Source organism: Rousettus aegyptiacus, unplaced genomic scaffold (assembly GCF_014176215.1).
Source record: "Rousettus aegyptiacus isolate mRouAeg1 unplaced genomic scaffold, mRouAeg1.p scaffold_m13_p_7, whole genome shotgun sequence".
Lineage (NCBI taxonomy): Eukaryota > Metazoa > Chordata > Mammalia > Chiroptera > Pteropodidae > Rousettus > Rousettus aegyptiacus.
Genome location: NW_023416310.1, coordinates 21,019,569 through 21,043,400, shown reverse-complemented (window position 1 = coordinate 21,043,400; position 23,832 = coordinate 21,019,569). Strand labels below are relative to the sequence as shown.

The following is a 23,832-nucleotide window of genomic DNA, read 5'->3' as shown; positions in this document are numbered from 1 at the left end:
CGCTGCTCTCTGGGTCCCGCACGCACGGGCCTTGTCCTCGACTGTGCGCTGCACATGTCCACCCCAGGGCGTCCGCCCCGCCTCTACCTGCCGGGTTCTGCCTCTTCGCCACTATTCTTGCGATTCTTCTGGGTCTCTTTATCAATGTTATCTTAGCAGTGAGCTGTTCCCTTATCGTTCTATATTTTAAAAAAACCCCAAAACCCACCAGTCCCCGCCTCTCCCTAGCCCCCGTCTGGCTGTGTTTTCTCCGTAGCCTTTATCCTTGTGTTATTTACTGTTTACTCGTTTGATTCTCATCTCTCTCTACGAAAACGTAAGCTCCCTGTGGACGGTGACTTTGACTCACTGTGTCTCCCCAGTGCCGAAAACAGTGCTTGTCCATAGGAAGCACTAGATGAATCTCTGCTGAATAAATAAGGTCAAGTTCCACCATTACTAGGAAAACTAGTGTGAAACATAGGTGACATGTATGTACTAGATAAAACGACTCCAACGAGAAGTACATGTTTTCCCTCACTCTTTTCATTGAAAACACTAGAGGATTCCATTTTTTTCTCATGTGCACGCTGAGTGATAGACCACCACAGAAGTGAACCTTGGCCTCTCAATCTATACCTTAAACGATGTCAGTGAACATTAAATTAGGAAGAGTACCCTTCATTTGATGTCAGCCTCCTGACCTGGCAGAATATGCCAGCCTTTTTAGGGCATAAATGGACAGTTTTAGACGTGCTCAATTAGGGTGAGTCTGTGTAACACTCAGACAAAAGGTGGACGTGCAGAGCTCAGTGAAACTCTGGATTTGATGACTGTCCCATTTTACAATGCACAGTGTAGATGCACCTCTCAGCTGGCCTGACGCCCAGCTCACTGTATTGCATGAAGCAGAATTCTCTAATACGCTGCAAGAAAACACGAGAATCAGGTGAAGATCGGCTCCTGACTCACTCAGGACCTCAGCAGGCTCTTCAGAGTGAGCCCTCTCTTCGCTCTGTGTGGTCTGCACGGCCTGTGAAGTCTGCGTGTTTAGGGCTTTAGATCTGGAACCCTGCCCAGGGGCTGGCCTGCCGAGGGCTCAGGGCCTGCACTGCTGGGACCAGGGGCAGAGGATAAAGGAGCTGTCTTGGCAGGAGACACAGACATGGAAACCAGAAGGCCTGGGGAGGATCTGGGCAGCTTTAGGGGACTTAGGTTTGAAACTAGGAGGTGAATTACTGAGCTGACACGAAGGGTGAGAGGGACGGGGTTCCAACGGCCAGCTGGGGTGTGCTCAGCGGATACGCTGCGTGTGGAAGAGATGAAACGCTCTGCAGAGGGCCTGACAGAAGGCTGTGTGCGGTGGAATGAGTGCTGCTGGAGTGGAGGAACTGAGAGAAGGTGGAACCAGACTGTTCTTTCAATTTACATTTTGGTTCTGATGTATATTCACCTTGTAATGGCTATTAAGTGTATTCCCTACTGTGTCCCATCTTGGACCTTTTCCACTAGGCTAGTCCAGTGCCGCACTAAAACTGTGCTACTCGGATAGGGCAGGTGTTGTTAACAGGCCTGTCATACCCATAAGGCCACCATGCCACTCAAGTTTACAGAACGTAAATCAGAAGAACTAGGGCAATGAACCAAAATCACGCCCTCATCTTGCGGGTCACAGTCTCTCCAGCTGCCGCCCTGCCTCTCCCCATCGTCTTTGCTCCGGGAGGCTTTGGCTGAGCCCGACACACCGCTTGGGCCACGGGGACTAATGGCTGGCTGGAGGAGGCTCTGAGTCTGCTTGTTTCATCGTAAACTAGTATTACAGCTCGAGAAATGGCACGACGGTGGCTTAGATACCTGGACACATCGGGCAGCAACTTCCTTCCACATTGATGGGCTCGACGCAGGGCAGAGGCGGGCAGCTGACGGTCGAGCAGAGGGTCTGGCCCTGCAGGCAGTAGCAGTGTGTGCAGCTATCGATGTCCCAGCGCTCCTCGTCAGCGTAGGCCTTCCCACCGAAGTGGCACACCGCCTTCTTTGCGATTGTGTCTTCTAGCGAAAAGAACAGCACAGGGTCGAGTGGCTCAACGGGACAAAGCACGATATCGTACTAAGCCTGAAGTAAAGGGGAACCGCTTCGTACAATCGCAGTACGCTTCAGATTTCCAGAATTTGGTGAAAATTGGGCTTCCCTAGTTGCTCAGTGACATTTTCCTCTGCTCAGGACAAGGTTCCAAACTCTAGTCTTGTGGCCTCAGGGGCCACTGAGGCTAACTCAGGGCGGCAACTGTTACAACCAGACGGAAATGATACCCCTGGGTAAGTGTCATTAGACTGCCATCATGAAATGTAGAAATATAGCCACTGTACAGCTGAACATCCTATGCGGAAAAATGAAAACTGACATGCAACTTGGTAGAGACGTGTTCAGGTTTGGTTCTATGTGAAAAGACATTAAAAAGAAAAAGTCCAGCTGAGTATGTTTCTGGAGACAATTCAAGAAATTCCTAGTTTTAGTTAATCTCTCTCTCTCTCTTTTTTTTTTTTTTGTCAATGATTCAAGGGAATAGTAAGGAATGATAATAGCATGCCATGGGGAACCAGTAGGCGCCTTGGGCTAGCCGAAGGGGAATTAGCATAGAGATAACCATTTCCTTCATTTTCCAGTGATGCTAGACAGATTTTCCTCTCATCGACAGACATTTCTACTTTAAAAACAACCTCATTTCATTTCGATCCATTTTTATCAGTAAACTACGGTTTCTGAAAACAACATATTATTAAGAGCTACTTTTTTTGTATATGAATTGATAGCTTAAAAACATTCTGCTCTTTTTTTCTGCATTTCCCCATGCCATCCTCATTTCTTCCCTCCTTCAGCCTTTTACTTGAATGTTCCTTTTTCTCCAACTCTCCTGGTTTACCTGAACTCACTAACTGACTAGTGTGGTCACATTTCCTCTTGAGCTCAAGGCGAGAGCTCCGAATGAGGTCCAAGTGACCAGCAAAGCAGAGATGGAGCAAACTGACGGAGACACCTGGGGGACACAGCACTTCCTTGTCACCGGACAGGCCAATTACCGGATGATGCTTCCTAACCTGGGGAAATTTTATGCTCGGATTCTAAAGGCAGCTCCACTCACCACTGGTCACCAGAAAATGGAAAACTATAAAGGAATCCAGAAGCAAAGTCCCTTAGGAATGGAGTGGGTTCTTCCCAGAAGGCATCAGAGGCTCTTGCAGGGATGACTGATGCTCCTTGCTCAGACACAAAGGACAGAACCCAGCATGCCCGAGGGCGCGACAAGAAAGTGTAAGCTACAGTGTCAGGAGTCACTTCCTCCCAGCTACCCAAACTCTGCAGCCTAGTGCTTCAAAGCGGCTGAAGCTGCTTTCTGTGAAGACCTAGCACAAAGCTTCCCCTTGAGCTTTTCCAAGGAGGGTCACGGATAGAAATGCTCACAAATCATAAAGAAATGCTCTTTAGTATCCATATTCTTTTCTTGCCAACTACTCAAGCACATCTAACTTATTGACATTAACAATGTCCTATTACTGTAATATTTTGTATTTCCCTAGATTTAAGTCTTGGTCCACATCCCAGAGTGTTATAAGCAACCATAGGAAGGAATCTGTCAAGTGTTAAAATGTGTACTTTGTTTCTCAACATTTTCCCATTTCTCTTACTGCTGCTGCGTAAGGTTCGACAAGGGATTCTAAGTAATCACGAAAAGCTCTAGTTGTGAACAGAAACCCTTTTCAATGTCTATTTAAAAGTGTACTTCACTGTATTTGTGATTGTTCCACAGAAAGTTTTGGTGCACTGACTGTTAAGCTTAAAAAGTCATTTGGTGGCTTTCGAACTAAACCCATAATAGAAGTTTTTGCTAATATGGAACCCTCAGCTTTGTTTTTAAGAAGAGAACCCTAGAACAGGACAATGTAGAGGACTAAATGAGGTAAGGAAGATGGGGATACGTTTTAAGAGGATGTGATGTGGGACTAGATTAAGGCAGCAGAGATGGAAAAGGCAAGGCAAGGCTAGAGATATTTCTGAGAAGTGGCTGTGAGGATATAGAGTGAGGAAGAGGGCGGCATGAAGGACGACCCTGTTTCGTGCAGCTCTTGGTTCCGCTGATCTCTTATTTTTTAGATTCTATTTTATTTCTACTCTGATAATTATTTTTTCCTTCCTTCTACTCACTTTGGGCTTTATTTGCTGTTCTTTTTCTAGTTCCTTTAGGTGTAAGCTTAGATTGTTTGAGATTTTTCTTGTTTCTTGATGTAGTCCCGTACTGCAATGAATTTCCCTCTTAGGACTGCTTTTGCTATGCCCCATAGATTTTGGGTTATTGTGTTTTCATCTTTGTCTCAAGATCTCTTTTGATTCCTTCCTTGATCTCATTGTCAACCCATTCATTGGTATGTTATTTATCCTCCATATGTTTCTGTGTTTTCAAGTTTTTTTTTTTTTCTCCTTCTAACTAATTTTTAGTTTTGTACCATTGTGGTCAGAGATGATCCTTGATATGATCTCAATCTTCTTAAATTTATTGAGACTTATTTTGTGGCCTAACATGTGGTCTGTCTTGGAAAATGTTTCATATGCACTTGAAAATAATGTATATTCTGTTGCTTTGGGGTGAAATGCTCCAATAATATCAATCAAAACCATTTGGTTTAGTGTGTCATTTAAGGCAGCTGTTTCCTTGTTGATTTTCTGTCTGGAAGATCTCTCTATTGATGTCAGTGGGGGGGGGGGTGTTAAAGTCCCCTATTATGACTGTACTGCTATTGATTTCTCCTTTTATGTCCATCAATATTTGCTTTATATATTCAGGTGCTCCTATGTTGAGTGGGTAAATGTTTACAAGGATTATATCCTCTTGTTGGACTGATCCCTTTATCATTATGAAATGTCCTTCTTTGTCTCTTATAGACTTGTTCTAAAGTCTATTTTGTCTGATAGAAGTGCTGCTACCCCAGCTTTTTTTTTTCATTTCCATTTCCATGAAATATCTTTTTACTTTTGGTCTCTTTACTTTTGGTCTGTGTCTTTGATCTAAAGTGAGTCTCTTACGCAGCGTATGTATTGTCTTGTTTTGTTATCCATTCAGCTACCCTATGTCTTTTGATTGAGGCATTTAATTCGTTTACAATTTAAAGTGATTATTGATAGGTACATAGTTATTGCCATTTCATTATTCATATTTGTTTTCCCTCTCTTTTTTCTTCTTAAAAAAGTCCCTTTAACATTTCTTGTAATGCTCATTTGGTGGTGACAAATTCCTTTAGCTTTCTCTTGTCTCAGAGAACATTTATGCTTTTGATTAAATTTCATCTGACCGGCAAAGATCTTAACACAGTCCTGAAAACATGCGGCAAATTTTGGCTAACTGGTTCAACTTGGTGTCCTCTATTTCTTACATGTACATTTCTTTTTCTAGATATATCATTTTCTTCCATAGCATATATGGGTTAATCTGAGAAAGCTCTGTCAGGAAGTTTCACTAAATACTTGGGTTATAGGGAGACACAGTGGTTATTCTATGCAATTTCAGGTTCTAAATAATACATTAACAATACCACTGTAGTTTTTTGGGGGAAACAGCATATTCTAATTGAAAGCACACATAAAAGCATTTTAAGCAGTCAGGCTAAAGAGGGATATAGAAATAGAGAATGGGAATATCCAACTAAAAGTAATCTAAGTGGTTTACATTTGGCTATCGAGTGGGCTGTGCCATTTAATTTTGACTGTTATATTTACTATCCAACTTGTTTGCTTACACTGACAATGACCTCATTTTGATTCTTAAATACCTAATAAATTATCAGAACTTCCACTTACTTAGTGCCTGCTATGTACTGGGCACTGTGATAAGCATGTTACATGTGTCAATTCTATTTGATCTCCACAGCCCACTAAAACAGGGTATTATTCCGATTTCACAGAAAACTGAGGGACAGGAAGATTACACCATTTGCCTAATATTCAAGGCTAGGAAGTGATAGGGCCACGACAGGAATTAAGGTGAGTCTGGCTCCACAGCCCCACACACCTTCTGCCTGCCACGTACCCCGTGGGACAACCTCAGAAGGCCACATTCTTGGGCAGAGATCCAGTTACTGTTCACTGACTCTGGAAAGTGGCCACTTAGATTTCCTACCCCTTACATTTGTTGAGTCTTTGTTCTCAAAAGTAAATTACCCTTCAGCTGACTGCATCACATATCTGGCAGGATCCTATCAATGGATGAAGCTAAGGAAGTGGTTACTGAGGACTCATGGTCCTTCTTAGGCAAATCTCTATTTAACACTCCGCACCACCCTCCGCCCCGCCCCCGCCCACTCCCAAGTCGTAGGAAGAAGATCAGAGGAGACTGTTTCCAGGAAAACATGAGGGATGACACTGGTATAATAATAAGGCTTATTTTTAAAACAAACATGTCAGGAATTATATACCCAAACAAGTGTGATCCTCTTCTAAGCAGTCGCTACAGAGGGCTATGACCATATTCCAATGATACTGCCCTTGCTTCACAAAGCTTGGGACTTTTTCTTTTGCCATGTCATCTAGGCCCAGGTTTTGAAACATATACGGAAGACGGTTACTATTTTATAGCCCCTCTTTGGTTTAGGTCAGCTTCGGTATGTTGTTCCCATCTCTGGCCTATATCTTATCTATCAGATTCTGCTTGATGTGACTTTCGGCCTCCTTAAGAAACAAAGTTCCTGCTAAGGAATGGAGATTTGCTTCTGCAGACATCTTCCGCAGTGTGCGTCAGGGAGCCTGGGGCGCTTGTGTCATGAGGGCTTCTTCGGTGGGATGTTTAACTCGTGGATGTTCAGACACGTCTTATCTTTTTTTTTGGATTCAAATATAAGCAACATTATCTTGCACCACATATAACTACAATAAAAACATGCACTATCTATCATCGTTTTTTTTTTTTTTCCTCCCTTTCATTTCCCTTGATTCTGCTTGATAGAAACGAGGGGAAAAAGTGGCAAGGGCTTGAAATGTTAACTCCTTTCAAGTTGAATTTCAAATTCTCTCTTACCTTTTCTCAAGAAAAAAAAAAAAAAAACCTTAACAGGCTATCAAAACTAGACTCTCCTTTTATTCTTGAGTTGTTTTATTAATTATGCTATAAAGCTAATTAACATCTGGGGAAGACTTAGAATCTAGAATTGGGTTGTTTTCTTCCTCTCTAAATATCCAATTCAGTGTTTCAGGGATCACTGATGGGGTAACTCAGGTCTTACTCTAAATATGACCATGATGAGCGAGATACATTAGCCCCATCTCCAGATTTCCCTCTGCCTCTTTCCTCCATGGAAGGATATAAAAACTAAAATCCACTCGAACCTATGTTACAGTTGGCTTTTCAGTTGCTGCCAGGACACGACTTTGTTGTATAGATACTTCAGGCTCTAAATCTGGTTACAATGGTCATGAAGTCAGAGTCTTGGCACAGAAGTAACTTCCTGGGAGGAGGTTAGGCAGCTTTAGAAATTGCATCAGTTCTTTTAAATCTCCAGTGTAATATTTAGAGTCCTAAAAAGTAATTACTCTAGGTTCTCAGTGGCCAAGAAACTAATTGTAGCTCTTACTCTCAGAACAAGTCCCACTGCAAAGTAACCCGGCCTGGGATACCAGGGATATAGTGAGGTGCTTGTTCATTCTGCCCACCACTGTGAAGAATACCATTCTAAATACGGGATGCAGTGGTACCCAAGGCAGACGTGGTCTCTGCTCTTGAGAAGATCCTCCTAGATTTACAGGGTCTCATCAGTCTCATGTGATTCCAGGTCTAAGTAGATGTGCCGAATGTTTTGAAAAGATGTACAAACTGCTGCCCTGCTAATAACATTGTACTTCAAGTTGGATTTCTTAAGTTTGAGGTTGGAGGGATTTAAAGAAAATGTCAGTGAAGTCATTTAGACAGGTGTGAAAAGGTACCAGGCACACTGTGGGTAACATGAGATTTAGAAAAGAGAGTGGAAAAGACAGGCAAGTCCCCCCAATGACACCGCTGACTTGGGTGAATACAGGGAAAGTATCTTAAAATTTTTAGCTTATAAATATAACAATGCATTACAGTATGCTTCCTCTAACTCACACAAAGGAATAAAATGCTACTATTATCTTAAATTTTACTCTCTCTTAACTGACAAGACACCGACGTTCCTGGCCTGTGATATCATCTTCATTTCTGCATTTCAAGTTGGGCGCATGCTTGGCACAAGCTCCACATTTGGAGGGTAAATAGAATGTGTGTGCCTCCTGTTTGAGAAACCAGTTTTAATGTTTTCACATAAACAGGAGGCCAACAGAAATCACAACAAATAAGAAATCTGAGCAAATAATTTGCAGGTCACTCAGAGGTGCAGAGAGACTCTCAGGCATGGAAGACGATGACTGATTCTGAATACGCTGGCTCACTGGACCATCATACACTGTGAAAGAATGTGAAATTGTAACTGAACTGGAGTCTTGCTAAAAATGATGCAGGCAGTCTAGACAATTTTAATGAGGCAGAGAGATCTAATACACAGTAATTCTCTCAGCAAATAATTAAAGGTTTTTGGCTAAAAATGCAAAAAATGTTTATTGATTGAATTCAAAACTCGAGCACTTTATTTTATAACCTTTAGCTTCTAATAAATAAAACATCTGCTCTTAACTCATTTTTATAAAAAGAAAAAAAAGAAAGAAACCGAGACCGGTACTGCCACGAAGGCCAGCTCCTGCCCCACATGATGGCTAAACTGCTGTGACAGTGGATCTGACCGCAGTTTTAAGACCTTTCTTGGAAGTCCATTTTTGCTTTATTTTATTCCATCTATGCCTTAGAGTGGGGGAGGGGGTGGTCTGAGTCTCCTTACAAAGGCTGAAAGAGCTTTTCAGGTTTCTTCGACATACTGGGAGGAATAGGTGATGCCGTGGTTCCCGGGTAATAGAAGGATCACAAATTTTCCTGAATGGACTTCCACGAGTGGACTTCTGGCCGATTTCTGCGGCATGCGAAGAGGATGATCTCTCAGTAACAGAACTTAAGCCTTTGTATTAAGCATCTATTACGAGGCAATTAACCACTTCCTGGATGGAAGTTGAAGGAAACATTCATTTCAACTTTAAACGAGGTCTCATTTCTTATGAGGTCTACAAGCCAAGGCACACCTATAGGTACGTGGAGATTATACCCACGTACCTAAAAGGCAGGTAGTCTAAAAGGCAGGTAGGGACAATGAAAGCTTAAGCTGGCTCAAATAAGAAAAAAAAAATCACATTTTCTTTGAGACTTAAAGAAAGCTATGAAAAGGCAGAGTACAGAATCCCGTTAAGGACACGTTGAGGTGGAAGCCCCTGGACTGCCCGGAGTGGTCAGTTTCAGCAACTATGGGAGATGTTTCATCCTGTGGTGGCCCAGGTGCTGTCAGGAGGACTCTGCCAGCCTCTTCCAGAGGGTCTGCAGACCAGCTTCAGATCTGATTACATTTCCTCATGAGAAATGCAATCCTCCTACAAGGGGTCTTCCCCCAAACCACTAGAGGGGTTCAGAATCAGGGATGGTTTCCTGGACCGGATCAAGAAGTGAAAGCCATAAGCTAGTGGATCTCTCTGGAACCACCAGTGCCGGCCTCTCTTCTGTGCCACGGAACTCTTTAAAAGAAGAACGTGGCGCTGGAGCCCAGATAAAGATGATGACACTCGGAGGTTCCCCCGAATTAACTAGAACAACTTGAACTTCTGCTTACATAGCTGGGGGCCTGAAAAGAATACTGAAGTGAGAAAAGCAAGCTGCTTATGGAATAAGAAGCGATGCTTCGTAGGGTGTATGGGAGGCCTAAACTGAAATCAAACACTGTTTATTTTTGCCGTGACAACTTTAGACCTGTTCCAAAGTTAGTACACTGCATGACAACCAGAATGTTTTTAGTCTTACACCTGCTCAACAACGCACAGAGAAGCATCCCGCATTCCTTCTCGTTTGTTTACATCACCTCAGCACTAACTGTGACCACTGGGGCTACCGTAGGGGGCCAACAGGAACCGAGGGCTCTGAAGAACATGCTGGAAGAGTATCAGGTCTCTTCCCAACGAGTCTGCCTGGCTATAACTGCCACGTACTGTTTCCAGGAGCCATAGTGAGTGGATCGTGTACGATAAGTTCACAGACTCCTCAGATGGGACTAGCCTCTCAAACCAAAAACAAAAGCTCCATTCTCTCTCCCGTGGCGACATCCAGAGGCATGAAAGGACAGTGAATCTCTGAGGTCTGTGGGTAAGGCACTGCCACAACACGGCTACACTACCAACTGTTACGAAGCATGCCCTGATTCACAATGAGATGACCGAAGTAGTCGGGGAACATTTAAGCTGAACGTGCATAGGACGAGGAACACTACCAAAGCAGCATCTGAAATGTTCTCGTCCTTCAAAAGCTCGTCATTGGGACGCTATATCCAGGACTTTCTCTTGCAGAAAGACAGGTGTTCTATTTTAAGTGACACACCAAAATCTATTTGATGCATATTACTCATATCAGCTACACTCCATGTCAGAAGAGCTATAACTGTATTGAACTCATATATTCATTAGTGTTTGCCATTCATAAAGTACTTTCACCTATGTATATTATTAACTTTCACAGCACTTACGTGAAGTACAGGGCAGTATCATTATTCCCATCTTACACATGTGAAAACCGAGCTAGGGTTATGCTATTTATAGCACTGAGACATACAGCTAGAATATGTCAGAAGTGGGATCATAACCCTTTGGCTCCAAAGTAAGTTCTCTTTCCAATACACAGAAGTTTTTAATTTTAAGAAAACACGCTGGAGAAACAGCTGTGAAAAATCTTCCAATGAAGATGCCAGTATCATAACATTATGGCTTAAAAATGTACATGTAATTCCATGGGTTGTGTATCTTAAAGATGCTAAATTAAATATTTACTATGTTTGATTCCTTGGCTGAGTTAAATACACAATGATCAGCAGATGTTCTAAAGAAACACTATTTATATTTATCTCTAGGAAAAGATACCTAAACAAATAAACATAAATCTAAGCAAAAACGAATGCTGTATAACAGACTGGCTTGATATATAGACACTGCCCCTATTAAGGAGAAATATTTCTTAATCGTTTGCTAGTTGAAGATCACTATGGAGAGGAACTATAATTATACCACAACAACTGAGGGCAGAGCCAGCTTGAGCCAGCTCCATGTGAAAGTTCCACTGAAAATATCAATATCATGTATGTAAAATATAAAATAATAGCTAACTTCTAATTAGGCAGATATGCAATGTGTAAGAAAATTATTTTTTCACATATAATCTATAACAACCCATTTTCACAGATCCTTAAAGAGATAAAAGCATTTAAAAGACAGCAAATGACTTGAAGACATGTAAACAGAGTATCTTAACTTTGTTCACATCAAGTTATGAAATATAAACATATATGTATATCACCCAAGAAACTATCATCTAAAAATAACTAACCTTTGACAAAAACTTCTTAAGTGAGAAAGATGTACTGACTCAGGGATTTTCTAGCCAACAAATATGACTCTAAATATCTGACCTCAAATATTTTCTAAAATAACACATGGTTACAAATAAATACTTGCCAAATTGTAAGTTTCAAAACAATATTCTATGCACTGAGTCATACTTCCGACTTGGCCAACACAAGAGTTGCTTATTCAAGAACAGTCCTGGTTCAATTAGACTGCCTTGATCAGCAGACACATCTGAGCAAATTAATTTCCAATGTCGATGCAGCAGCGATATGGGCTTGAAACCCCCATAAATTAAATTAAGAAAGATCCTTATGTTAAAAGTGGGGCTCTTTCTTTATAATATTTGCCCAGAAATGGTGGAGCCCCTGGACAGGGTGAGGCTCCACTGGAATGCTGGCGGTCCCTCCCTTTACGGAAGCTGCTCGAGCCTGGCCCTCAGCAGAAGCATCGCCAACACAAACATCAGAGCAAGGGGCAGAACAAGCACCCGCAGGCACGGTGAGGGAAAGAGCTGCTGTCTTAGTTATTTTCCATCCTTTAGGAATGATGGACTAAAGATCTCACTGAAGTTCTGAAAAGTTCTGGAGAGGCATGTGGCATGTGGTCAGTGATAAGGCCACGGGTGCTCTCTTCCATGTGAAGTGCGTTACAGCGGAGGCATCTGCTGTTCAAGAGGAACCACGTATCGAATCTGCCATCATGCATTAGAATTCCCACCAGACCTTTTATCTCCACCTGATTAATAGCCAAGACACCTTTGGATTATTGTTCCCCATTCTTTCATCCATCATTACAGTCAAAAAGCCTATGAAAATAAAATCTAAGGTCACTGTATTTGTGTAGGAAGCCAGGATATAAAAAACTAGGGAATCAGATGTTCCATTAAAGTGATTGGGTAATTACTAGTTAGTGTCTAGTACAAGGATGAATTCCCTAATGATAGGTATTACAAGTAATTAGACAAAGCTGTTCACTCTTCAAAATTAATCATCAATCCTATTAATTATGTCTGTATTACACATTCTATTAAATTAGCACACATAATATGAGGCCTTCACACATCAAATAGAAGCATTATCATTGCACATTAGCAACTTGATAATTAAGCTGAAAGAAACGCAAATACTCATAATTACTCTGCTCTTAGAAGGATCACCACTTTTCAACTCTCTTATGGTAAGAGAAAAGGACACTTCATGAAGTGAAAGCAAGCACGGTTTTGTTTAGGGGTTTTATCGCCAAGAAAAGAAGTCAGATTAAAGGCAGGGCTGAGATGTTTAGAGATACATATGTGACTAGGGAGACTATTCACTCAGGGAGGAGACCTGCAGCCATGGTGAGGTCAGCACTGTGGACTGCAGTGAAGCACACACGATTCAGGGAACAGATCATCTCGGTTAATAAGAGCTGAGTTCAAACTGAGAAAGCCTAAAACAAGAGACAATGCAAGCACTGGTCCTTGGTGCCCCTTGGAGAATCAATCAGGTGCTTTAAGGCACATAAAATGATGGCCTTTGCATCTTCTTCCTTTGCTAGGTGATCTCTGGAGGGTGAGGCGGGCTTTGCCACTGAGGCACAGCAGTAACAACCTGCAGGTGTGCTAGTGGTACCCAGGCTTGCTGCCTCACAGAAGGGCCACGTAGATGGGAAGCTGATGAACAAGTCTGGTGAGGCAGAGGAAGCAAACTGGAGAGTTAGAAAATCCCCATATCACAGTCAAGAACTGAACTTGACTTCATGTGCTTGGGCACAAGAGGGGAGAGAGGCTGAAGGCTAATCTAGCAAGGCTCTTTGCAAAAAAAGTGTGATGCATATAGAAGGGGCTTCATGACTATTTCAATTATAAAACAACATGTATGAAGCATTGAGATGAATGAGTGAATAGGAGTACACAAGTATTGCTCATCAAATGCAAAGTCTCCCCAGTATGTGCTCCTGAAGATAAGTCATAGGTTTGTGTGATACAATTATATCTGTGTCAATACCATTATGAGCTTATATGGACCACAATTTAGTGAAAGTGTAATTTAATATCAGAAATCATAAATTTGGACCAAATTAGTATTTCCTTTCCCACACTAAAGAATGTATAGTCTAAATGAGGCAGGAATTGGAATAGAAAATGTGAGGGCAAAAAATAAAAATAAGAAGACAGAATACTATGATTTGCAGATTTGTGTGCTTTGAATGTGTTAAATTGCTTCTGCGAGAAAGAAATGATTTGCTGTTATCATTTGAAAACAAATTTACTAGTTGAGCAATTTACTAATTATAAATTTATCAATTAAGTAGCAAAACTCAACAGGTACTTTTATCAAAACAAATTAATCTCAGAATTTTCAACATATGAGAGATTCAGTGCCGAATTTTTTCCCCTGAAGGTAACTGGGACGCTTAGGCCTCTCGGGCTCTGGTTTCTCTAAGCATCCTGGCTAGTTCATGAACTGTTTGTTTCTTTCGGTCCTGAAGTTCTGATATTTAAATAGGATGATAATGGCGGTACATCCTCCTCCCTCTCTCTACCCCCTGGCCTGAAGCAGGGGCCCAGCTATATCTTTCATTTAGATGTTACCAAAGCCAGTGCATGTCTTTGGTGGGACTTTGGTCAGCTCTTTGAAAAGATATGTAGCACCAAGCTAGACGTATGCCTGGATACATTTTTGGCTCCATTTAGGAGAAACAAAGCTAATGGGTATTATAGGAGAACCCAACATTCCAGTCACTAATAGGTATGGCAGACACATGTCCCACTTTGCTTGGGACACCCCTGGTCTAGAGCTGTCGTCTCATCATACATTATTAATAGCCCTCATTTTACTCTCAAAAACATCACAGTTTGAAGACTGAATTACATAGATGGCCAACCTGCTGAAAGAGAATCCGGATTTCAAACATAAATATTCCATGGCCATTACAATGAGAAACATGAGCTCCGTAAAATTCCTGAGAATGGAAATTGTGCTTTTAAAATCTCTCTCCATCTCTAGTATACCACCATGCAGAATAAGAATCAGAGGAAGTGCCCCACCCCCACCCGTCTAGTGGCCAGAGGTCACAGTCAAGGAGAGGGAGCTGTCCAGATAAGCTTGAGTCATGGCCAATATGCACCTGAGCGCCATTCATCAGCTGTTTTATGTGAATGGCTACAAAGCTCTGTGGCCAGATCCCTCCTTTTCCTCAGATATCACCCACATACGTGCAATGCCTTTTATGTAGAAAGCATGCAAAAGTCTCCAACAATAGATGCGCAATACCTGCATTTAATACAGCTTGCCTTTTTCTACTCGCTACTTGATTAGAGGTTCACTGCTGGGTTGAGAGATGCCATGTCTTTGACTTTATGAGCTTTACTTGATACAAAAGCAATAAAGGAGTGCTGGAGCCTTGGGAGCAGGGACTGTGCCTTATTAGAGTGGCCAGCTGTCTGAGCCTTGCCTTCTGGACTCCAGGACAGCATCTGGCTCGTGTCCATAGAACGGGTTCTGTTATAGATGTTAGGGCCTAATATACATATGTCCCCTGCTCACAAGATGTATCCTCTTTGGTCACAAGAAGGAAAGCGCTCTGTCAGTTAGTTACTCAGGCCTCACTTTGTGTCCTTAGGTCCTGAAGATGGACAGCTGCATGGGTGAAATGGAATCAACTACGCGTCAGCAGATTAAGTTAGCGTTTCGAATTCAGTTGCTCTCAAGGCAGCAGCAAGCTTTCTGTGCCTAGTGTACCCTGCTATGGGGCATGGTGTTTCTACAAGGGACAAATGACCATCTGTAAATAACAGGGGAGAAAGGCAGTTCTGATATCAGAAACCCTGAAATGACAACGCAGCCAAACAGAACACGACAGTGCTGTAACATCACGACGTTCAGAGGGCATTTTGTCCTTAATGTTTTATCATGGGAACGCATCTTCCGCATCCTCCCCCTGCCTGGTGTTACTACTTCGCATCCGTGTGACATGTCAGCTGGAAAAACAGATTTCAAAAACAGTAACTGATCTAGGCAAATGGCTGTCAGGATAGATTTAGTAGCCCCCGGTAGAGATGAAAGAGTTTTTTCTTGGTCTTACCGATGCAGTAAGGACAGCACTGGCCTTTTCTCAGAACGGGTCTTTCACAGGACACTGACGGGCAGGACTCGGAGTAACAGCTGATCACACTATCCATGCACACGCAGCTGGTACAAACGTCGGGCTTCCAGGACTCGGCTGCCAGGAATATATCCCCTTCGTCATTTTTGCAGTAGCTAGGCACGCTGTCATTACGAGATGAGGGAGTCTGGAGAGGTTCATCTGAAAAAACGAACAGAAGGTCAGCAGGGAAAAGAAGAGCCGGCAGGCCACCAACCGTGCGACGTGGTGCGTCTCACTCTGTGTCTCGGAAAGCGCTCTCAGTCACTATGGCTTTGTGTGCCATGTTCCTTAAAAAATATCTCAGTAATGCAACAGCATGTCTGATTCCGGCGGGGTCCTACATTTTAAAGCAAAACAACGAAGACCAGCAGAAGAACTGTTGCAGAGGTTCTATTCTGTTAGTTGCTTGCATGACACCCACTCTACTCTTCTTTCTTAACAAAATCCTGATCTTTGTGAGGGTGTCTGAGGACCTGGTTCACAATGGGTACAAGTCAAAACAGGACAATCCCACCCCCTGCTTTTCCAGTCTTCCTTGCCACCAAGGGTGACCATGTTGTGGCTAATGGGACGAATGGGTAAGGAGGGATTTCTGGGAAAGTTTTCACTTCCTTCAAGAAGGGCGGATGGGACGCTCCTGCCATCCTCCCAGTCTTCTCGCCGTGAGTATGCGTGCTGCCTGTAGCTGTCATATCCTTACCCAGACTCTAAGAGACTTGACATCGCTCAGACACTGAAATAATGCTAATAAGCAGCTGCCTCCGAACTTCTCATACATAATGCACGTAAAAGAAACCTTTACTTGTTTAAAAACTGCAGCTGGGTTTTCTTACTTGCAGCTACACGCAGTCTTAACCAATCAATATCCAAACAGATTTTCACTGCACCCACCAAAAGACACCTACATGTAATATTTCAAAGTTCAGGCATGCTCATTAACAGCTGAAACATGATGGGAAATCTCTATCACTCATAAAGATTTGCCCACAGAGAAATCTTTTGCAAGTCACCTGTGTCTTCACTATTTGAAAACTTTGACTAGAGGATTCCCAGATCTAGTTACCACTTAAAACAGAAAATGTCATCAGAAAACCCAGATATCCCTTTGAGTTTTTGAAAACTGTAACCTGAAGCAGAAAAAAGACTGGGATTTAACAACAACCAAAAAATATGTTAGTGAGGTTCCCCGTTTAAACATTTCACAATCTGCTGATGAAAAGGCACTTCTATCATATGGCCCTCTCAGAATTAACTTCATGAATTCTGTGTTCAGCCATGAAACAGAAATAACTGAGACCCACATGTAGTTATCACAGTAAATCAGAAGCTCTAAATGGATATGTCACACTGTCCTAACATCTACCTCATGAATACACCCTACAGCCAACGAGTTTGATTTTACAATTACAGCCTCTTTGAGGACCAAAGTTGCTTTGTTTGGGGGGACAGAGGCCAGTCGGCCTTAATGAAATGGGCCTCCCCTTCCTTAAATTGTGTAATCCTATCTCCTATCGCCAGTCCTGAAGGCAGTCACGGGTGAAACAGCCACTGGCTCCATCGCTACACACGTACTCTAGGTCCAGTTTTAGGTGCAGTTCCACAGATCGCATCCGATGAGTGAGAGATGGTGAGACAGGATTACTTTCTCGGTGACCTTGCTGGGGTCCTCCATGTCCGGGGATAATTACTTTTTGAGGCTGACCAGTGCTAACTTTTGCTTTGGCTAGAAATCAGCACAGCTCACACTCTAGTCCTCACTAGGCAGGTGCTGCAAATAGGGGTTTCGGTGGGTTATGGTAGCTTGGTGTTTTCAAGTATGGCCGACCCTGGATCCTAAAAACTTAGAAGAGGAAGCAGAGATGGCTTGAATAAAGCTACGAACTAATAGCTGAAATGAATATCCTGGGGTCTGGAGGCCTCTTATCAGGGCCTGGAGATGTCCCAGAGGGTATTGGGGTGTGCTCGGCAGGGCTGGGGTGAGAGTCAGGGCTGACATGCAGGCTCTGTGGGTCTTCCTCCCTTGGGAAGGAGGCGACCACCAAGTGAACCCTGACTAAAAATATCTTTTGGGAATCTTGCTCACGGATTCTTTCTTCTTTGGGCCTCTCTTGCCATTTCTCCTGTCCCAGAAACCCCTTCTTTACATTTCTGCTTCCAAATCTTAACTCTTTTATTTTGTTTTTACCAGTTTTTTTTTTTTCTGTTGTTGTTCATTGATTCTATTTCTACTCTAGCTCCCTCTTCTATACTACACTGCTTTACAACACTGAAGAATAAAGGATGGAAAAGAATTTCAAAAGTTTTAGAAAAGCAAGCAGTGCTACTCTACTTCCTCCCTTTTTTTAATTTGGGGAAGTGTCATCGCCTGCGGGGGTGTTCAAGCTTTCCTCCTGAACGCATTTCCACGTCTGGATCTTGCTCTAAACCAGGCTGGAGGAGAGGGAATGCTGCAGGACAGAGGGAATGACGAGCATCCTAGGAGAAGTAATTACCGTGAGGGAGGCAGCTCTGCAGAAGCTGCTCTTCTGCTGTACACAGACATCATTTTGAATTACCTTAGAACACGAGTATCCCGAGGTTAGAAACGCTGTTTTTCTAGATGTATAATATACCATTTGTCAATGCTGCTGCTGAAATTTACTGTGATGTGAATAAACTGTCTTGAATATTAAAGACTTTTATCTTTATTGCAGCAACGCAATTATTGCAAAGTTCAGAAGATCAACTACAGTGTGGGTGACTGACTTTAAAATATCGATTCCAGATATGTTCTTCACCTCTGTAATATTGATATATAACACGAAGTCCTAGTGTTTAAGATAAGGGCTATCACTGAAATCTTTCTCAAGTTCTACATAAGCGAAGGAAGAATTGCCCAAGTGCACATTTATGAATGAGAAGTCAAAGCCAGGCATGTAGGGGTGCTTGCTCTCCTTAGGGACCTCGGGGAAGAAAGGAAAGCCTTCGCCCTGCTCTGCTAGAATCTGGGAGACCTCTGCATATGAGCACCCGCCCTGAGATCCAGCTCTAAGAAGCCACACCTCCGCGGACTCAGGAGACCCTTTCCCAGGTAGCTCCTGATCTTTGTCTGGTCTGAATCTCTGTGTCCATTCAGGTGTCCTGCCAATAACCTGGGCGAGTGGTCATGGAGAAGTCCCTTCTCCCATAACCTCACCTCTAACCGACCCCTGTTATTTGTCCTCAGATCCTAGTACAAGTGGCACCAGAAGTACTTTTCACTTTACTTATAACTTCCTGGGTTAGATGTGCCCTTAATTATTTCCTTTCCAGGCACTCCTCTCACTTTGTCATTATTTACGTAAATGTGGAATATTGGATTGTTGACTATTCTTTTGGATTACTGCTCTACAGGACAGGAGTTGTGTATATTTTCATTTACCCATTTACCCAGGGATTCCTATGGCTCGATACAGGCATTCCATAAGTATTTGTAAAACGAATATCTAAATGGATATAAGTTTATGATCACTAATGAAGAGACCACTCAAAGTGGTTTCTACCAGGAGGATGAGAATAACCAAAGTTATATATTAACACAGAAACATCAGCAGGGTCTGCACCTGAATAAAAGACTGATAATGATAAAATATATAGTCAGGACTAGGTTATGCATGTCCTAACGACATAATAGATATGAACTATTTCTTGTACTAGAAAAGATTTCTTACAATAATTAAGCTTCTCAGGTTAACATAGCTAATTACACCAAAGCTTTTGTACTAAGATGATAATGTCTCCACGGCAGTGCATGACTGACAACAGCAAATAATGTGGCTATCCCTACTGGCTCATCTGATGCAATCTGAAAAATAGTATCAATATGAACCCACAAGAGTCTGGACATTGACGATACTGGATGTAATGACAGAACAATAGATTCTGGCCAGCTGACTAGACAATACGATGGAAAAAATAATAATAAAATACAAGGGTTTATGTTTTACTGAGTAGAAATGTCCAAAAAATATACATTTAGAAGGTAAATGGTTATTGATTTAAGTTGAAAAGATAAAAGACTAAATAAGCAGCAACGAAATAAAACTAGTTTGCTGTCAACTTGGTAATTTTATATATACAAATTAAATGCCTTTTGGAAAAAAGTCATAAAATTCTAGTGTTAATTTGAAGTGCTACTTTAGTTACAGAACCAGCAACTTATATTTAAAATGACAAAATTTGATTAATATATTTCTTTCATGACCATAAACTTGCCTGCTAAGGCCAGATTATCTGAAAACGAAAAAGAAGAAAACACTAATACTCTTTGTACATGTGCAGCGCTAGTCACTTAATACTTTTGAATCTTAACTTATTAATCATTAGAGGTTTCAGGGGGTGAACATCCTGTATATTGTAACAATTCCCCTATTTAACATTCTCGAAGTATCTTCACCGCCCTCATATATTTTAAATAATTTTATTTACATTATTTAGCAATAACTGCTCTTCCCATTTGTTGAAGACAAAGATGACTTTTCACATGAGCAAAATCATCTGGAATAATCTGGTGCAGCAGGACTGTCTCTTGAATCTGAAATGTAGGGTTAAAACATGGCAGAAAGAAATAATTGCCTTTTTTAAAAAAGTCACCGCAGGTGCAAGGCATATTGACTGCATAAATATTGGTCTATAGAAGGGAATGAACTTAGGAAGAAGACCGCCGGATATTCCCGCCTGGTAACTGGTGACTGGGTTTGAGACACTCCCATGTGGGGCTCAACATGCTGATCCTACAGAATGACGGCGCCTGAGCTGCAGCCTTTCCCACGGAGCACACCCCGGGGCACGGCGCCGGTTACCTGTGCACTGAGGGCAGCAGGAGTCCTGGGTGCGTGAGGGGTTCTGGCAGAGTAGAGGCGGGCACACCTCTGTTTCACACAGCACCCGCCCGCTGTGGCAGGTGCACTGAGTACAGGAGTCTATGTTCCACGTTTCTCCTTCCACAAAGTACTCTCCTCCAGGGGCGTGGCAAATGGAGGGGGTGCTGAGCTCTGGCTTCTGCACCACGAAGTCATCTAGGCAAGGACACAGAATCGAAACACAAGAAATCACTCATCAGCAGTCGTACCAACTCTTGAAGGACTTGGTACTGTGGGCTTCAAGGGACAGAGAAGAGGAATTGACTGTTGAATATTTCACTCTGTTCTTATCAACAGAATAGCAAAAGAAACATTCCATGTATAAAAATGAGGTGACAGCAGAAGAGTTAGTTTTAGAAGTGAGGTTCAAGTATTTTATTAATAATAATGAGGATCCAATAAGAGAATTAAATTACAGGGACATGACTTCTACTATAAGGAACCATGGCCTCTTAGGGGAACTCTGTAAATGTGTAGGAATTATCTAGAATGAAGATTTTTTTCATTTACTGAATGCTTGCTATGGTCCAATTTCCATGCTAAGTGCTCTACCATGTGTCATTTCATTTATTCCTTACATCAACCTTGCAAGGTAGCTGCTATTATCCTATTTTACGTAAGAGGAAACTGAGGGCTCAGATCAGAGTATTAAGGGCAGACAAGGGATCTGAACCCAAGCGTATGTTTGTTTGGGTCACAGATGTACCTCCAGAGTAAACACAACTTGCAGGCCCTCTGGGCTCCATCCTCTTCATTGTCTCTGGGACCCTGAGTCTCTTATGCTTGAAAATACATCGCACTGTGGAGCAGGTCACATGCCTCCATCTAGATCAGCTGCCAGCAAACGGAGCGGGAATGTTCTTCCAGAATCAACAGTCTGAGAACGCTCACCTGAGACTAAACATTTGTTTGGCAACAGCATGACCAAGATAGATGAATGCTCAGAGGCTGATGATAGCTATGATTTCTTTCCCTAGAGGAGAGGTGATTTTGGCCTCTTGGTGAGATGATAATGATAAGAGAGGGAATTTAATGTTGAAAATGTCTAGAGGTACTGGGAGTTGCCCTGAGTTGGGTTGCGGAAATGAGAACTATGAAGACATTAACCATATTCATGTAATCCAAATACAACAAGCATTTCAAGAAGGTGATGACAGTGCCGAAGCCTGCTGAGCAGTCTGGAGACACCGTGGCTAGCTCACGCTTGGAGCTCAGTGGAGACCAGGCCCCAGAAGAACCACCCTATCTGTGCAGATGCTCAGAGCTAATCTAAGAGCTCACAGGCTGTTACTTTCAAACGGGAGGTCTGCACAAGAGTCAACACTGAAGAGAGACAGTGGTGTGGGCTGATTTCCATTTAAATTAATACAGATCTATCTCAAGGGAACATGTGAAGACTGGAACTTTGAGTGGACATATAACAGAAAACTGACATTGGCCGATGCTTATATTCATAAGCAACTGGATTGAATTTTCCCGTGTACGAGGAAAGTGGAGAGGAAGACGATCAGAAACCAAGCTGGGGCAAGATGACAAAAGAGCCTTTCTTTTGGTTTACAGAGAGAACAAAAAATTGTTCCAAAGAGCATCACTAACCTAATGTTGGAAAAAGACTCCCTTACTGTTTTTAAAAAGGACTTAGGATTGATGATTACGGCCCTTTTAAATGCTGACATGTAGGGAAGTGCTGAGAAAAAAACGGCGTGTGCTTGTAGGTCTCATCTTGCTAACTGTCCCCTTTGCTCTATGCATGCTCCATGTTCCTTGAGGCAAAATATGAGAGTGGCTAGAGAGATGGAGCTAAAATAGAAACCGAAAGACAGAGAGTGAGAGAGGAAAAGAAATCTAAGAAACAATATCACTTGGTAAATCTTCTATCAGAAGAGTTTAGGAGGTGCTTACTTAGCCCAGGTAAACGAAAACAGCTGACCCTTGAAAGCAAGAGGGAAGAAAGTAGGGGTTTAAAGTAGGAGTCCATGAATGCAACCATTCTGAGGTCTCCAGTCAGAAGAGTCCATTCGTGGCAATCCACTAAAGATATTTGGAAAAAATATATCTACACATTCACATATCAATGTATGTGTTTTCACACATGTACATCTAGATATTGATGCACCCACAACAACACATCGATAATTCAGTGTGTGCTTTAGCACTTCCTATACCACTAAAACAGAGAAAACTAGTTCTGGTTCCACTAACTTTCAGTTCTTAGTAACTATCTGTTCTTAGTAATGTCTTTGTATTTCTGTTGGCCTGACTCAGTCTTCACTGAGTATATGTTGGGCAAAGACCCAGGTACAGCCCACACTCTACACACTCATGCCTAGAATTAAAACAGGAGGCTCTCATTGGAACCAATTTTTCCTTCCCCGAAGAGTCATCACAGAGTTCCGTTTCATCAAACTGCTCATTTATCTTCCATTTCAGTGGATACTAGTGGTTTTTTCATATTTAACTAGCAAATCATGTGCAAAAGGAAGTGGTTTCGATACAGAGCACACCTGACTGAACAATGGGAAAAAAATAACACAAAACAATCACTATAATCAGTCTTCTGCAGGGTATGAGGGCTGCCCGTCAATCTGATCCCTTAGTCACTGGGGTGTGTAGAATCTCAGAGGTAAAAGACTTTAAGTGCCCCTCCCCCAACCCTGTCCATGGCAGGCAAGGCAGGCTCAGCCACCTTCCCTCCCTGGCTGGACCCGCTTTGCAGCAAAAGGACCAGGCCTCAGGTTCTTGACTCATCCACAGGGAGATACAGGACCAGGACTGACCAGAGAGAAAAGAATCATTAACTCCAAAACTGAACAGTATATTTCAACTTTGAAACAAATCTGATGTAAGAATGGGAACCTTCACTTCTCCCTGGCCTTCCAGCTGACATACTATTTAACTTTGAGTAAGAGAATTAATCTTTCTGTGCCTGTTTTTCCAAATGAAAAATGGCCTAAGTGTATTTTACCCTAACTCGAAGTGGCCTGCGCAGAGGAAGAAATAATAAATACAAAACTGTGTAGAGCTCATTGGATGAAAGGCACTTGATGAGGTATTATGATAATAATTACAGCTATTGACAGCCATAATTCGGACCCCCAAAGAGTTATAATCTGTTCTGCTCTTCTGGTAACTTAACTTGATTGCCATTATTATATGACTTTACATGCTTTGGTTGTGTGGCCACTCTAAATTTCCCTATTTGGCAAGAATGGCACATATCCATTAATTTAAAAGAAGCAATAGCCACAGACTTCAATGATTCTCTCCCTCTCCAATATTGCTTTATAAATAATGAGCTTTTATGGA

At 42.3% G+C, this 23,832-nt stretch overlaps 1 protein-coding gene across 7 annotated transcripts in view; it reads right to left on the bottom strand.

The window, feature by feature from the left end:
• Window positions 1–23,832, bottom strand: part of CRIM1 (cysteine rich transmembrane BMP regulator 1) — a 178,318-nt gene that overhangs the window by 11,244 nt on the left and 143,242 nt on the right. For 3 of the 7 annotated variants that reach the window (XM_016156670.2, XM_036224027.1, XM_016156673.2), the window contains 3 exons: window positions 20,467–20,682; window positions 15,584–15,805; window positions 1,834–2,028 (listed from right to left, as the gene is read on the bottom strand). In XM_016156670.2, coding sequence (XP_016012156.1) covers window positions 1,834–2,028; window positions 15,584–15,805; window positions 20,467–20,682 — 633 coding nt within the window. Of the gene's footprint in view, window positions 1–1,833; window positions 2,029–8,171; window positions 8,440–8,731; window positions 8,998–14,671; window positions 15,480–15,583; window positions 15,806–20,466; window positions 20,683–23,832 lie in introns of those variants that run through there. The other 4 variants (XM_036224028.1, XM_036224025.1, XM_036224026.1 and 1 more) reach the window with 4 other exon arrangements.